The 18,021-nt window shown below is 41.1% G+C and overlaps 1 protein-coding gene across 2 annotated transcripts in view; it reads right to left on the bottom strand.

Moving 5' to 3' along the window:
- MPPED2 (metallophosphoesterase domain containing 2) overlaps window positions 1-18,021 on the bottom strand; it is a 174,510-nt gene that overhangs the window by 86,256 nt on the left and 70,233 nt on the right. For both annotated transcript variants that reach the window (XM_043580857.1, XM_043580859.1), the window contains exon 4: window positions 1,253-1,478. In XM_043580857.1, coding sequence (XP_043436792.1) covers window positions 1,253-1,478 — 226 coding nt within the window. The remainder of the gene's footprint in view (window positions 1-1,252; window positions 1,479-18,021) is intronic.

Raw genomic sequence — 18,021 nt, forward strand, 5'->3', positions numbered from 1 at the left:
AACAGCCCTTCTGGATACCACCTAGTAAAGCTAGGGAAAAAAAAATTGTCAACTATTGAGAATATATCTCAACTTTCTATTCTACCGAGAACGAACCAAACTGGTGAGTGAGATGGCCAAAGGGAAGTCACGCTGTTTGTCCTCTTGCAGTCTTAGCCGCAAATCCTAGGGCAAGGCTGGGATACTTCTCCAAGTTGGGTGGGTAAAGGTTAGTTTTTCTGCTCTATATACATACAGAGCTCTCAAAAAGTAGATATATAAATAAATAAAAATCCAAGACTCCCCTGATGTTGATCTTCTAGTCTAACACTCCCATTTTCAAGATGAAGAAACTGGTTTGGAGGCTAAGTGACTTGTTCAGGTTCACATAAATAGTGGCAGAAGCAAGGCCAGAAAATGATAATCATTATCCTTGGCAAATGACCAGGCATTCTTCCATATCCATTACAAACACCACCTAATTTAATCCTCATAACCCTCTAAAGTAGGTACTATGTCCACTGTCTTGAGATGCAGAAATGGAGGCTCATCCTCCGTGAATTAACTTCTTCAAAACCACACAACTGACAAATGATGGAGACAAGATCAAAATGCCTCCTGTCTGGCCCCAAAGAATATGCACCTGTTTCAACCTGTCTAGAGCTCAGTGCTGAGCATTCTAGCGCTGAGCTCTCAACCTACAACATTCAAACTGTCTGCACGTCAGTCTCATCTGGGAAGCTTTAAAAATACAAATTGCTGGGCTCTACCTCAGGAAAGAGAATCAGAGTCTCTGGGGGTATGGCTTCAAAATCTGTATTTCTTCCGAGTTGGTCAGGTGGTTCTCATGTGTAGCAAGATTTTAGAAACCCTAATCTAAGCAAGATATTTTATGAATGCGTCCAGTATGAAATGAGAGGGAAATGAGTTACCTAAGGCTGATGGAGTGTTCAGAGTAGATGCATCTGCATGAAGAGTAACACAGTGACCTTCCCCCAAATCTTCCTGTGTCCCACAGACACACACGCAGCCTCAGTCACATAAACATATACACACCTACCAAAGCCCCACTTCTACTGATCTTGCCTAAAGAAATCTGCATCACAAAAACAAGCGATACTCTTTCCAGCAGTGCTGGAATACGTGTCATGTTCGAACTGCAGCAATAAGGTTTCTTTCCGCTCTTATCCTTTGCACTGAAAGCACCTAAGTCTGCACCAGGATTTCTTAGCTAAAAAAAACGAAGGGGAAGATTGTTCGAATGAGCACTTACCAAGGTGCCCCGTATATCCTGAATCCCTTCACTGTTACCTCCGAGTCTTGTAAGTAAATACTGTTTGTCAGGAGGGACTGAACGTTGTCAAAGTCCTCTGGTTTCAATTTGGACACAGAGGGGAAACGGTAGTAGTCCTGTTTAACAAGGTCTGCCATGAATTCTTTATCAAATGTCAGTTCATGATTCCCAGCAATCACTATTTTATATTCATATGGCAGGTTTCCTGAAATAAGAAAAAAGAGTACCAATTAGCACGTTCATTTCCCATCACGAAGTACAACAGCCGAGACTGGGTGATTAGCAGACAGTACACCCAAGTGAAATAGCTCACGCATTCCTTTATATTTCCATGGGAACCAAAATTTATGACTACGCCTTTATGCTGGCAAAAAATGACAATAAACAGGAGACAGGAAGCTGCTAAGAAGCTTAAAAGCTACTAAGAAGACATTCAGCTTTCTTGTTCCATTTCCCTCTTCTCTGTGCTACAGATTCACTGTGATGAATGTATACTGTGACAAATCCGTACTTAATAATTATCCAGAGAAAAACACTTTAATCACAATCCTTAACAAAGGTCTGGACTAGGTTGGTCCTCAAAAAATAAGCCAACCAACTGTTCTTAACAGCTCAGATAACCGCTTGATTTGCAGGACATCCTTCAAAAGTATATTTATAGTATATCATACAAAAGACATGACATAGGCAAGCATTCCACAATTTACATAAATGAAAGGAACTATGTAGTACAATTTCATATTGTCAGTTAAAGTTTACCTTTTGGCTTGTGAATAAAAAGAACATTAATAATGGCCCCCTGATTAGAAGGCTAACTTTCCTCCCATTGGGATGGGAGAAGAAACTGTAAAGCTTAACCCCCTTTTAATATTTATGGTATGGAAATGTGAGTTCTCGGTGTGTGCTTTTTATGCAAAAGTTTCCCGATCAAAATGAGATAATTCTGGGAAGAAGAATGAAAGCTATAAAGGAAAACCCAAACACCAGACTTCTGCATAGATTTATAATGTTTGAATAAAGTATAGATCATACATATTAATAACTCACCCTGATGCTGTAAGAACCAAAATCCAAAGGGAGATAGTGCCGGGCAGCTGTCCCCATCCTGAAATTAATGCCCTTTCTCTTCTTTGTCATTACCCATCCCTCAAGCCTCACTGCAGAGCTGCTGCTCATTTTATTTCATTTCATTTTATTTTAGGGGAGAAAAGGGTGGGGCAATGGTGCCTATAATTCCAGCTTCCTGAGACTCCTGGGTCCAATGCAAAATTAATGTTTCCTGCTATTCCAGGAAGAATGAAAGTTACCACTAGCAGGAAATTGGATACACTTGTTGTAAGAATTGGTCCTTACCAGCAAGCCAGAGTCAATGATTTAATTAATGAAGCTTAGTGGGGAAGAAAATTATATTTTGGGGGCGGAGGCAAGTTTTGCCATAGGTACATGGACTTCAGCAATGCAAACTGCAGAGACCACGCCATGAAGTCCGCAATCTCAGCAGCGCGCTGCAAACATATTTGCCAACATTGAAACGATTTTTAAGATCACCAGAATATGCTTTGTAATGCTGTTTTCTTTAGCTTTCGATGTTTAGGTTTCTATCAGTAATGAAACTGCATACATAGCACATGGTCTAATGGGGAAGCTTAACAGAGAGATGAAAGCAGTCAGAAAATAACACCGCAGAAAGCTGAAACCGCAAACATCGCGGCCAAGCGTCAATGGATATGCTTGACTACTAGCGCACGGTGCTACGTGACATGCCTTTGGCCTCAGTTATGCACAAGGCTGTGCTGAAGAGCTCACAGAAAATAGGAAGCCTCTCTCAGGTGTATGTTTTTGTGCGTTTATAATGTGCACTAGCATAAGGCAATAAGGAGCTGTGACGTATGTTGCAAGCTACTTGGACAGAATGACGATATCCTGCGCAATTCCCTGCACTTAAAATACAGTTGAAAGATGTATCAACAGGCCGTAAATCTCCAACACTGCTCACACTGGAAATCTGTGAGATGCCCCATGACTCTCATGGCTCTGTGACCCCCTTTGGCCTGATACTGCACCCCCAGAATCACCTGTGCTCCCAAAGCCGGAACGGGCTGAAACATTCTCCTGGACAGTAATGGGTATCAAGGCAGGTCATACCTGCACGAATCTTTGAGCAACTCTATTTGTACAAGTCACGCTACAGCTGCCCAGTTCCCCTTTAATCTTTCATGATGATGGACTCACTGTAAACCTTTCTTTATGCACCACTGCCCTTGCACGAGGGCTTGGCTTCTTGCTTTTTCCAGTTTAAAGTTTTGGTTTGGGAATGGCATGGATGAGACTGAGAAGGCGAAAGAAGTCCATTTCCCCCTTCCAACAATTTATTTTAAGAACGTAAAACTGCTGCAAAGTAAATCTTCCTCAGGAAGACAGTCCTCTTCGGTGTCTTTTACATCAAATTTTGGAGACTCAGCATAAAGAAGTAGCTATCAGAATGAACAGCCACAGAAACAGTGATGATATTTACACACTGCCAACAAACTCATCTCTTTCTGAGAATTCAATAGTAGTTTCCAACTTCCATCCTCTGTTACCTATGTTATGAGATATACACCTGATATATGCCTGATATTTGCCTGACATATATCTGATATATGCCTGATATCTATCTCTATCTCTATCTCTATATTTATAGGTATATCTCTATAGATAGATATAGATATAGATATAGAGATAGAGATAGATATAGATAGCTGAACTGACCTTTCATCTATAATCTTCCGACCTTTATGTTTTATATGAAAAGTGTAACCAGGACAGCTGACAAATCTCCTGTTACTTGATGGTATTTGGGTTTTTTTTTCCCAAGGCTATATTAATATGGAAGGCTCTGCAGTCAAGCTCCAAACTTCTTGGTATTCAAATAGCATCATTGAAAAATTGTCAGACAAAGAGGTGCCTGCCTTTATCCATTTTATTCAGATCAGGCCATTGAAGTTGACCTGCCTGAATAAAAAAAACCAAGGCCATATACAGTTATTCTAACATGGAGAAACTCTTGCTTTGAATGACCTAACGAACCCTAAGCATTCATCTTTCCCAAGACATAGTATATGTTCTACTAGCGATATACGCGATTATTTTAAGTGGAATGGGGATGAACTTTTGACAAAATGTCAAGTAGGTTTTAAAAATGCATTCTGGAAAAATATAATGTAACAGTACAAGTAATGATACATGGCTTCATTTTTCGTTTCTACTTTTCATCTCTATTTTTATTTTTCTATTTTTACATACAAAATAAGAGGTGACTTAAAGAAAACTAAGCTAATCATAATACAGATAATTCACAAATACGGCAGAATGACGTCTATAGCAAGTAAATGAATACAAGAAAGCAAGAAAACAAAAATAAGCAGCCCTTGACACACAAATACAGACACACACACACACACACACAATCCTAAACCATGCTTCTTCTTTGAGATGCTTCTTCATCTCCCATCTAAACTTTTGGAAAGAGGATTCCAGCTTGCAGCTGGTAGACCAAATACAGCCCACAGATGTATTACACTGGACCCTCAATGCTTTTGTGTGTGTGTGTTTTTCTAATTGAACGTTTATTTTTTTTTAAATGTTTATTTATCTAGAGAGAAAGAGAGACAGAAAGCATGCGAGTGTGCACGAACAGGGGAGGGGCAGACAGAGAGGGAGAGAGAGAATCTCAAGCAGGCTCTGCACTATCAGCACAGAGCCTGATGTGGGGCTCAATCCCACAAACCATGAGATCGTGACCTGAGCCAAAGTTGGGAGTTGGATACTCAACAAACTGAGCCACCCAGGCACCCCTGAACTAATATTTGGAGGTCAAGATGTATCATGCAAAAAATTCTGATTTTCTAGCTACTTTTGGAAAATCAAAAGACCAGGAAATACGGACCTCCAGTTGGCCACGGACCTTCCCACTCCCTATGAATTCTCACACCTGGCCCACTTACCATGTTTGTGTTGCCTGATGGTCTCCTCTGTTATTAGAACCAGCAATTTAGAGATGTATGGTTACTCAGAATTTACCAAATGCAATCTGGCTTCTGTTTCTATTCTCTTCCCAAAGCTTCCCCAGAATGTCAATAAAACTTACTAATAGCCAAAGCCAAGATATTTTCTCACTTCTCATCTCCACGGATCACACCACACTGCAGTGACATCCCTGTCCCTCAAAGTCTCTATTCTCTTGATAACAGCTGCTGCAGTCCCTGGTTCTCCTTCTCTTTCTTCGGTATCTCCTCTCTCCCTTCTCTTCTTCCTCAGCTCCCTTTGTCTCCCATCTTGTTTTCAGGGGACTCATTAGACTCTCCCTCTTCACCGTTACTTCTATGTATATTATTTAGTATTTCCTTACTGTATGTCTCACATTTCTATTCTCTGTAGACCAGTTTCTCAACTATTACAGTTTAAACGGTGGAGGCAGCATGAGGTTAAGAGCAGGGACTCTGCTGAAGGCTTCACCACACATTGGCTGCATGGCTTTGGACAGAGTCCTTATGTTCTCTCAAGTGTGTTAGCAAAATGAGGATAATAACTGTGCCTACTTCAAACCCTGTGTTTAAGATAAAGTGAGATAAACTTTCTAAAGCATATGCATGGTATGAAATAAGCAATCAGTGCATGTTAATTATTTTTCTTACTCCATTTTTATTTTTTAGTTTTGCTTTTTGCATGTGATTTGTCTGCCCCTCGACTGTGAAGTCCTTGATGGCATGGAACATGGCTTGGGGCTCCTTATTTGACCCAAAGTATATGGTTCAATACCTTCCAAATGGAAACACACAGTATTTGCTGAATAAGTGGAAGAATGAATGAACTTCTGTATGATTTGCCAGGAGCTTCCTTAGGAGAATTACAGGAACTGAGCTTATCATCTTGGGATATGACAAAGTTTAAACCACTGTCACACTGTCCTCCAGAGACACATGGTTACACAGAATTTACTCAGTTTAAGCCTCCTGAAGTGTCCTATTCTCTGCCCCAAAATTCAGTCTAGCCAAAAAATCTCCAACAAACCATTTTTAAACTGGACTTTCCTCACATCTAAATGGGGGAAATGATAATATCACCCCCAAGGTTCGGTGCACATTAAGCAAGATGCTGCATGTAAAGAACTGGCACAGTTTCTAACACATCATGACTAAATAGATACAAGCTGTGATACAGTAATTATTACAATGATTATCCTTCCCAGTTGCCATCCAAGAAAATATTAGTTTATCCACAAATCGGATCACTCCCCGGTCACAAGGGCACGATGGCACTATTGCCAAGGAAAAGCATCTGAGACGGAAAGAGAACTTTGGTTTTCCAAAGGCAGAAGTTGGCATGGGCTAAGGTGTCCTTCAAGTTAACAAAAGTTATTATTAGAGTCATGAAGGCATCTGGATCTAGAGGGGATGGCGAGTGGACCTATGAGGCCTTCAACCTGCATGCAGGGCAAACCCAGCTGCTTCTGTCAAGATGATGCTCACCCAGCAAAGTGTGTCCCTTGAACACACTGCTTCTCTCCTTCTGTATGATTTCTAATATTTACTGGTTCCCAAAAACTCTGCCAGGATCAGTCTTGCATTCCCAAGCGAATAGTATAACCAGTGATTGGAAACATCTCTCAAGAGTGACTGTTCATCTGGAATATCCCTAATATCTTCATAGAATCAGCTGGGGGTACTCTTCTAGGAGTACAAAGAGGGGAACAGAATGACTAGAAAACTTTAGGATCTTCAGCTATGCGCATGTCTGATAATCCACAACAACCTTAAAGCAGACACACAGCGAACCGTGCCAAAGTCAGCCTCCCTTCCTTACCAAACCTTGGACATTTAATGTGTGACTTAAAGTGGCTCCCATGAATCCCAACACATGGACCCAGCAGGATCTTCAGAGCCAGCCTGACCTGGTGATTTGAGAGCTGCGTTTCCGTGAGCCTCCCTGCAGCTGGGGCAGGGTGATGAGGAGAGAGATCAGGGCACAAGGGAGAGACCTGCTCCCGCGCTCACCACAGCGGCCATGCTTGCCCTCACTTTACAGTCTGGGGAAAGATTTCCTGTGAAGGGCTATCCCTGCTTTAAAAATAGTAAAGAGAAAGCCACTGGTTTATCCAATTCCATTTTACCGATGAAGAAATGGAGTGCCAGAGAGGTGCTGCCGCCTGCTAAGCAAAACCACAGGCCAAGATGGAGGCACCAGCGGGACAAGAATAGCGCTTCTGCTTCCCGTGCTACTTTTCTTCCAGGTGATCCCACATTTTTAAGTCTTAGGAAGTTTGGCTCAAGACCTACCCCTTACGTGAGTCCTCCTCATAGCATTCCTCCACATAGGGCGATCCTTTTCTCTAGCTCTACGCAGGTATGGCCCTTTCTGTTTGTATCACGAAATAAAACTGGCTGGGTCATGGATTTCTCCTCCAGAGGTCATGAAGCAGTTTCAGCTTCACACTGCAACAACACACATCCTGGCTCAATTAAGGCATTCCCCACATGCTACTGCAGCTGTGGGTGTAATTTCTTACCCACCAGCTCCCAGAAGAATTTGGGAGCCTACCCAAGGAAGGGAAGGTCATGGCCTTGGGAAGGAGAAGGGAACCAACTTTATGCAGGGTCATAGAATTTAAAAACGTGTTGGCTCTATTCTGAGAACTGAGATAAGACTTTGACAGAATACAAGTCCAAGGTAATAAATCCAAACACCTACCGAGGCTGGAGAGGTAAAACAGAAATGTGACTTAGACTAGGTAGAAGTAAGGAGGGTGGTGAGGACCAGCACACGTGTGTATCACCATTTAAAAATAAACATATAGCACCACTGCTCTGGCTAAACAAGACTCCTTGCTAGCTTGCCCCTCCCGCCACCACCAATAAAAGTTAATGTCCCTCAAAATTAAGTATCATACAACTGTGACCTAGTTTTCTGCCACAAATCACTACAAAATGTATTCCACTAAAAAACTTAAGTTCCAGTCAAATCAAAATCCAAAGTCAATTCCAGAATAGTCGCTTCTCTTGGGAATCTGCCTGCCACCTGCTAGAAGACGGCCTCCCACCCCACGTTCTTCACTCCTTATGAAAGGCAAGTATGGAAAATAGGGGTAACCAAAATGGTTTTGGCTAATGCCAAAAAGCGCCTTCCCTATGTCCCATTTTTTATCAGGGATCTGATGAGCAAGGCTGAAGGACTGCTATCTCCTATTTATTTCTGCTAAAACCGATGAAAACAAAAACCCAGAGTATGGCAGTAGTTCTTTGTGAAGGAGAGCAACCCAAAGCAAACGTGGCTTGCAAGGTTTTGTGGGTAAAAGAAAACCTAGTTATGTAACAAATATGTATTTGACAAATTTCAATACCTCCAATCTCTATGCCCACTCCCCTCCAAACCCCTAAAAGATAGACTTTGAAAATATATAAAGAAACCAAAAATGTGTGTGGCATAAGGCTCATATGAAATAAAGTTTACTACGCAGCAAGAAGAAAACACACAGATGACAAGACAGGAAGAGAATGTGCTATAGCTTCTAGATACCCAGGAAAATCAAACTCACAAGGCACAGCCTTCGGGCCAACTTTCCCTCACCGGTGTCCTAGGAAAAAAAACTAATTTACTGAAATTAAAAAGGAATAAAACAGATATACAGTCAGACCTATTATCGTGGGACTGTTTCTAAACAAAAGAGATATATTACGACTCAATCACATTTCTGAAACCCTCAGCCTGCATGGGGCAGTGTCAGGGGCCTGTTTTAAGACACTGTTCCCTAATGCCAGTGTTATAAAAGGACCTTGTTATACCCCCAAGGTAGATAAAAGGCAGCATTTTTTTCTGTTTAAAATTATTATTGTATTTTTAATATCATGACTCCAGCAGAGAGGGAAAATGTTCAAACTCCTGAAGTCTCTCCATTCCACTGAGGACTAAGAGTAACTTGGGCTTGAAAACTGTTCAAGCAGAAAATTCTGCAGGAAGATGAAAGAAAAAAAATACCAGTGGCCACAGGATGGAAGAACTGAGGCTCCGGGATGGACTAAGGAGATAGGTCAGCTACATTCCTTCCTTGGATTACTAGGGGCTGATAGCTGGGCAAGGCTGAGTTGAGCCTGGAGGCCGGGAGAGGCCTCTGTCAGTTATAAGTGGGCAGAGCCCACCTTTCCCCACTGTTCCCTGAGCATCTAGAAAAATGCTTGGCATGAGTTGGTGCCCACTGCCTACTTGATAAATGAATGAATGGACCTCTGGCAATCCCTCTCGGCTCACGGTTTGCACTCACTTGCCTCGGCTGCGAAGCCACCAGAAACATTCAATCAGGGCAAAGCTCCGTCTCTGACCTCAGTCTGTCCCCCGTCAGGCTCCATTAATTTTCACAAGTCCTGACAGCTCTAACGTTAATACTCACACTTGCTGATGGAGCCACACAGCAGGTTCAGACTGCTACCTTCTCCTCTGAAACTCATGCATTAGGGTTTCTTCCATGCTTGCAATGGGAAACCAAGTCTAAGAAATATTAAACACAGAAAACTATATTACAATAATGTCAGGGCTGAGCCGGAAACCCAGGAGAATGTGAGGATTGCCGAGTGAAAGCCCAGTAGTTCACGGCAGGAATCAGGGATAGCATAAGAGGCCACAACTGAAACGCTCCCTCCTCTTCTTCAGCCTCCTCCATGAAAAGAATCCCAAGGCACCGGGAGATGCTGTAAACCTTAATCCACACAAAGGAGACAAAACCCGTCCCCCACCCAGGAAAGCAGACCCCTTCTGGACCTCAGTAGTCACTAGTATGTGGCACTGATGGCAGGTAACATCACTGGGAAGTATAAACCACGAGGGAGCAGGCTGTTAGCACCCATAATTACTAAAGACACCAGCTTAGAGATTTCACCGTTGCTCAGCAGTCCCTCGGTGTTGCATGCATTTCCAGTCTCAACCATAACCTTAATCTAACATAACTTTCCATGATTTAAACACACACATAGGCACATACACACATTCACATTCACACATTTTAAAAGGCAGTCACAAAGGAGTAAAAACAAATGGCAATATCCACGTTGTTTCCCAACTGAGTATCACTAAGTTTTCACCCAGACCAAAATGGCACATTCTACATATGAAGACGTGATGGTAACTGGTCTGCTGAACTGCAGTTCAGTGTTACCATCTGGCTGGGGCCACAGGTAGTTTCTTCACAGTATTTCATCCAATCTCTCCCTTACAAATGGAGGCTTGGCTTGTTGAGAAAGATTTATACCCCATACAACAAATTCCATCTGAACAGCTAAGACTATCTCCTTAATTACCCTTCAATCTACTTCTTCAAGCTTCAGAAAACTAGATTCAAATCAGGGTTCCAGTGAACAGTCACAAAAAGAACTGGTGAAGACACTGTCAAGGCTCATCTGAACCAGCTGTGTGCATGTTTCTATTATTCAAACATACAAGAAAGTAGGGATATATGGCATGATGGGAAGGTCATGGGCTGTGGAGTCAGACAGATATGGGACCAAGTTTTTGGTTCTGTCACTTATCATCTGTGAAACTCAAACTCAAAACATGCTCTTTAACCTTCATATTACTCATTGGAAAAAATGAGGATAATGGTACAACCTGCATTACAGAATGGAAAATGCAGACTGAGTGTGATCACTAAAGGACCTAATCCTAACCGGACACACAAAGATAATTAGTATTTATTATCATCATTTTTACCCTGTCTTCCATTGTGCATTGTAACCTCATTCAGGGTAAGGGGCCCATCTCCTACTTCTTACCACCTTAAAACAATATTCCACAAATATTTTTAATAAACTAGGAGCGTTGACTGACAAAAACCTATGGTGAGCTGATGAATATATTGTTTTGTTCCCCATAAAGTCTTTAAAAAGTAAATTATAAAGCAAGTGGCAATTATTCTACTGAATAATTAGAAAAACAAATGCAAATCCTGTGTTTATATTTTTGGCCATTAAATATGGTGAAAATCAAATTAAAGAAAAATAACACAGGCAAAAGGACCATATTCTTTAAAAGAAAGAACACTTTTAGAGAATTTTAGATCCCTTCTCCACATTAACCCTTCAAATAGTAATAAAAAATCATTTTGTAATAAATACTGTTTTTTTGCCTGCTGAAACAACGTTTGGGCAGATGAATGCAGGATTTCAGTGTGTAGTGATTCCAAGGGGCCGGTCCACAGAAGCCAGAGCAGAGGGTTGACAGTGGAAATAAAATCTCTGCCTTAACAGCGCCACTGGGGCTGGATGAAAATGGTCTTCTAGAACTTGATTAAAACTAAATTGAAAAAGAACATATTTGGCTAATATTACATTAGACTAAAATATAGAAATGAACCCTAATACTCTCAAAATCTAATAAGAAAAAGCCATCTCAATTTCCAAACTTTCAAAAGCATCTTCTTTAAATGCATCACAGATCAATTTACATGGTACTTTTGCCAATAAGCAAAACCAAATCACAGGTTCCAATTGGCTTATATTGGAAAGTATGAGAGCAAATGCTAGAAAATGCAATTACTGCAAACAAACTCCATTTTCTCCCCTCTGAAGGGAATTTCAGAGAATATTTTATTGCCATCAAATAATATTTCTGAAGGCATCAATACACAATTCTATTTTCTTTTCAGAGTCCCTACTCACTGTATAATCTAATCCACTCTACAGAATATCTTGAAATTTAGAGAAGAGCCCACGAAAGGGGATATTACCTTGCACACACATCCTATGTCAATTTTAATAATTTACATTCTGGACAGGACGCTGCACAAAGCAAAATTTAGGATCCAATAAAATTGTCTTTTCCCATTTTATAATTCAAAATTTTAATGAAGCATTTTAAGGATAAAATTTTAAAAGAAATCTCTTAGGGAGGTTATTTTGATCAATAGCGACAGCAATGAGGTGGAGAGAGTGGAGACTACATTCATTTCCTCTTCCGTTTTTGCTTCTCCCTCCACCCTTTAACTGGCAAAATTTTCTATTAATAAGAATACCAGACAATCAGGAGCTACAAAGACTTCCTGTGAGCTATGAAATTACGAAGTCTCCTAGTGGTAAAGTTCAGTTTCAATGAAACACCAGTTCCAAAAATCTTTGATCTCTTTCCTTGGGAATAGCATCGTGGCCTAATACCACAAGCCTCCCCTCTGGAATAAAGTAGTACAGAGTAGTATAATTCCTTAGGAAGAAAGCATTTTTGGAAAGTCTATTATGGCCTTAGGGTTCAAGGTTCCAGGAAGTGGAGTTGGAGGTCTATTTCACTTTCACATGTATGTTACTTTCTCATATGTTATGGTCTGAATGTTTGTGTCCCCCCAAATTCATATGTTGAAATCCTAATCCACAGTGGGATGGTATTTGGAGATGGGGCCTTTGGGAGGTGATTAGGTCATGAGGGAGGGGCCCCCGCATGCCCTTATAAGTGATACCCTCCAGAAATCTCCAGCCCTTTCCACCATGTGAAGACACAGAGGGCAGACACCATCTTTTAACCAGGTAGAGGGCTCTCATCAGAACTCTACTGTGCTGGTGCCTTGACCTTGGGCTTTTCAGCCTTCCCAACTGTGAGACATATATTTCTGTTGTGTATAAGCCACCCAGTCTGGTATTTTGTTACAGCACCCCAAATGAAGTAAGACATCGTAGTTTTCCAGTTTCCAGAGATCTAGTCCCCAACCTCTTAAATCTACAGTTAAAGACAAATTTTCACTGGTCTTCCTAAATCCATGTTTTCTCATGAACAGTGTGCTTAAAGCATACAGTGTTCTTTGCAGCTTTCCTTAATACAATTAAATATGTTAAGGAATCCACGTAATCTTGGCACAACTGGAGAGCATACTCATTTGTTGAACACTGTTCCCAGCAAGACAATAAAATGAAAAGAAAAAAAAAAAAGAGCAGAGGTGGTCAAATGTTCTGAACATTTGAAGTCAAGTGAGCACATACTGTTTTAGCCTTAAATTGTTCGTTAAAATACACATCCATTTTTCTCCCCATATCATACACGCCCATGCCCTCTGACAAGGTGTGGATTTCCCCTACCTTTAGGTTTGCTTCTTTTATGAGCTGAGTTGTATCCCCTCAAAATCCGTATGTCGAATCCCTCATTCTCAGTACCTCAAGTACGTGAATGTGTTTGAAGGTAGGGCCTTTAAGGAGGTGAATAAGTTAAAATGAGGCCATAAGGATGGGTCCTAATCTGATTCAACTGGCATGATTATAAGAAGAAAACAGTGGTGCCTGGGTGGCTCAGTTGGTTAAGCGACCGGCTTAGGTCACGATCTCGAAGTTTGTGAGTTCAAGCCCTGCGTTAGGCTCTGTGCTGACAGCTCAGAGCCTGGAGCCTACTTCAGACTCTGTGTCTCCCCCTCTCCCTCTACCCCTCCCCTGCTCACGTTCTGTGTCTCTCTGTCTCTCAATAATAAATAAATGTTACAGAAAAAAATTAAAAAAAAAAAAGAAAACAATATGGACCAAGAATGTGCATGCACATGAAAAGCCACAGCAAGAAGGTGGCCATCTGCAAACCAAGGAGGATCCAAACTTACTGACACCTTGATCTTGGACTTCTAGCCTCCAGAACTGAAAGAAAATAAAATCTGCTGTTTAAGGCACCCTGTCTGTGGTATTTTGTTACGGCACCTCTAGGAAACTAAAATATCTTCCTGTAAGGAAGACTTTGCTTAATCCATTCTACATACTCAAGCTGAGGTGATCTTCTCAGAATACAAATCTGATCGTATCTATTCCTTCCATACACTTACACACTCACCCACTTTAAGATCCTCCCAGAATCCCTATAATTGTCTACAGACCAAGGGCCAAACGCCCTCTGTGGTATGTGCAGTTCTTCATGATTTGGCCGTTTCAGCCACTTCTCCACTCATACCCTGGGCTCGGAGTTTGCCAAGCACTTGTAGTTCATAGAATGAGAATATGTCTACAGGGCTCTCTATCTCTCCCACTTGCCTGTGGACCTCAGGAGGGTCAGATTACATTTTATTCATCTTTACACTCTCAGTAGACTTCAACAATTATTTGTCAAATAAATGAATGAAGAAATAATTTTATCCTGGCTAAGAATCATGTGGATACGAGTAGCCAGTACCTCAATTTTGGATTCCAGATGGCCTTAAACTGTAACAAATCCTGTCTCCTTTATCCTAGGCTAACACCAGTTGTACACATCACAAAGTATACTATTCATTTACAATTGAGAAAGTAAATCCAATTTTAGAAATGTGCTTTAAGGAAACATTTTTGTTGTTGTTGGGTATGGCAAAGAGACTGGCCCACACATAGGACTCAATTTTGTTCAACGAGTGAAGAAATAAATGGATGAATAAATGAAAGAATGAATTACACACATCATACAAATGATGTGTTTCAATTTCAAAACAAAAGGGAATTACTATTGTTGCATGGTTACCATTTCTCATTTAAAGATTTTTCCAACCTTTGTTCTCAGGATTGGGTAGCTCAGAGGAGATAATCAATAGTGGAGTTAATGGAATAGCCATTCGTTGTTTGAGGAAGGTGCCTGTATTTCTTCTTCACTGTATCCCTTCATCTGAAAGTTCTTACCCATAGGCCTCTCAGGCAAATCACTGCTGTTTTGACAGCTGGCTTTCCCGAGGCCACTCTTTACAAATGAGCCTACTGCCTAGGCCAAACAGGACATGTGTGTGCATCTTCTCAGGACCCCAAGTCACTGGGTCAGATGAAAGAATCCATGCTAACATACTTCAGGGCCAGCTTTTTCCCTTTGCTTCCTACATAAAAATCAAGAGGCAGCAGGGTGCTCCCGACCTCTTCTCTAATTCCAGGCTCACTGAAATTCTAACCTAGGAAAGTCCTCAGAGATCAGAACCAGTCCTTCTATGGAATAGGAAACTAAGACCCAGCAAGGCTAAATGACTCCTCCAAGGTCACCCAATGAGTTAACTGCAAGATGGACCCCCAATCTTGCAGATCTACCTTCTCCTTTTCTACCGTATCATATAATTACAGAGTTGGGGACAGTTTAAATGATTTGCTTTACGGATCAGGAAATTTAGGTTCAGAGAAACTGAGAGGCTCCTAAAATCAACCTGCCACTACCTGTAAGTACCATCCAATAGCACTCTGGGCATATGGCCACTAATTTCTTCATATCTCATAGACACGCAGGACTACTCAAAGTTCACTGTCAGAATAATCTTTATTTTAAGGCCATTTTCTTCCTCAGAACCCATGGAAAACATCTGTTCAGCAACCTTAACTGTGGGTTTAAATCAGAGAATAACTTAAGACAATAAAAATGATCTCTCTGGACTCAGCCACTGTCCTTCCAAACTTTTCTTCTGTTTCCAACACTATCAGTGAGGCACCTTTGATGAAACCCAAGTGGTAAAGATCTTCCATGAGGCTAACATCCAATTTCTACTTATTTTTTTTTCCATCAGAGGCTAAGGGCTTGTGTTTGCTTACTCTCAGCCAATATTGCACCCCTTTTTATGTCAAATACCAAGGTGGCTTCTCAAAGTTCTGAGTAAAAAAAATTTCCAGACTGTTATCTTCATATAATACACAGGCTCATCTCAACCATGGTATTCATTTCTGTATGTCTCTGAAATACTAACATTTTCCACTAGGATTATTCTCCTCAGAGTGGGAAATAAGGCCAGTATCACTGATAGTTAAGTGCTGAAAAGTAGAGGTGAAACTTTTTTGAAAAAAAGACTATTTTCATTAATTAAAAAAAAATGAATTTCTTTGAAGTGTTTTAGCCAGGAACTGGAGATTAGACACACTAGCAGGAAAAGGAGACCTCTTTGCAAGTTCTAACATAATTCACCACAACCGAGAACACGAACCATTTCTATTCAAACCCATCCAAAGCTTGTACAGTTGATTCCTTAGTAGGAAGGTCTGGCCAGATTTCAGTTCTTTAGGTTAAACTGTTCTTACTTTTTAACTCTGTCATGTGGCATTTCACTTTCAACTCCACAGTCTCAGATTCACCCACTTTGTAGTTTCCTTTCCCTTTTAGCTCATTTAAAAGCTCATTTCAAAGTTCTTGCAAAGTCAGGTCATAACCTAATTTCCTAATCCAGCAGCCTTGAGGAAAAGAAATCCTATTAGATCCCATTAAATCTCATTAAATCCCTGACCCTCTCAAAAGTCAGGATGAGATTTGAGAATGCCTATGGAATGATCACAGTCTTTCCACAACAGTCACTATTCCCTGGGACTGCTGGGTGTGACAGTCAAGTATGCTTGATATGGGCTGGGAATATAATGATGCACAAAACAGAAAAGGGTCTCTGCCCCTGTGGAGCTTATGCTCAGCTGGGAGCAACAGTTAATAAACAGTTAATAAATTAACAATAGTTAATAAATCTATTGACTTAGATTACGATAAATGATAGGAAAAGAATTAGCAAGTGCCATGAAAGAGAGTAACACAGGACATCTACCGAAATATGGCAATCAAGGAAGGGGTCTTTGAGAGGGATCAGTCAACATTTTCGGTCTGCCCATCAATTACCAGTTACAATACATAAGAAACAGACTTCCCTAACCATGTGTAACATAATGTAAGGAGCCATGAAGCACGTATGTGTGTACACACACACACACACACACAAACACACACACACACACACACACGAGATATTTAGAACACTCTATCAAACACGCAGTTCCTTTAAAATTTCAATTTTCATGAGAACACTCAAATACCGCCATCTTCTATTATTGATTAGCTGAAAATTAACTAAAGTATATTTTTTTCAAAACCTACTCTTGTGATTGAAAAGCTTTCTAAAATGTGTTCAATCAACTTCTTCGAGATCATGATCTGAGCTGAAGTCAGATGCGTAACCAACTGAGTCACCCAGGTGCCCCATTCAACTTCTTGCCTCAGTAAGACAAGCATAGTAAGGGTCGAATGTTGAAGCAACTGTGTGGGAAGTAAAAAACGAACAAGATTGGAATGAATGTGTGTATACTCACTGCTCACGTATTCATCCCCCTCCTACTCACCCCAGCCCCCGGGGAAGCCATGTGCTCACGAAAAGTGGGCCTGTTCTTAGACCCAGGTGAACGGATCCTGATGAATTGATTTTTTTCCCTTGCCAGCGACTGGTTTAAAGAGGTGCATGTGAGCCATGCACCTCTGTGAGCCATGAGGGGCAGTCTGCTGAAGGCTTCTGGGAAATAGTCACTACCTACACCAAGAAGGAATGGCCCCTTTTCCCACTGAACTTCATGTTATGCCTTCATGCTGTGCTTGGCACTTCACTAGTCACTCTCCAACCTTAGTGGCAAGGCTGATAACATATGAGGACAGGAGAAAGGGATGTTGAAAGAACCCAGGCCCCTGAATGACCAGATCCAATGCTTTACTCCCAGCCTGCTTGTTATCTGAGATAATAAGTCCTTTGCTGTTCAAGCTATTCTGTTTCTTGCAGCCAAAAGCTTCCTGATTTAACTCACTATGTTTATACTTCCACATGCCTAATTAATAGTGTTTGTCCCAAACACTGCTATTTGTATACCTTCTACTCCTCCTTACAAGAGCCTGGTAAGAGATCCTGATTTGTGATTTGCTGCCTTTGGCACAGATACTCAGGGTTCCTGTAAACAAATCCTATGATGATGATAATTATGAGGCTTAGAACCAGCACATATAACACCCATTCTTTGTTGGGCACCGTCCTAAAT

The sequence above is a fragment of the Prionailurus bengalensis genome, chromosome D1, assembly GCF_016509475.1.
Source record: "Prionailurus bengalensis isolate Pbe53 chromosome D1, Fcat_Pben_1.1_paternal_pri, whole genome shotgun sequence".
In the NCBI taxonomy this organism is placed as follows: Eukaryota; Metazoa; Chordata; class Mammalia; order Carnivora; family Felidae; genus Prionailurus; species Prionailurus bengalensis.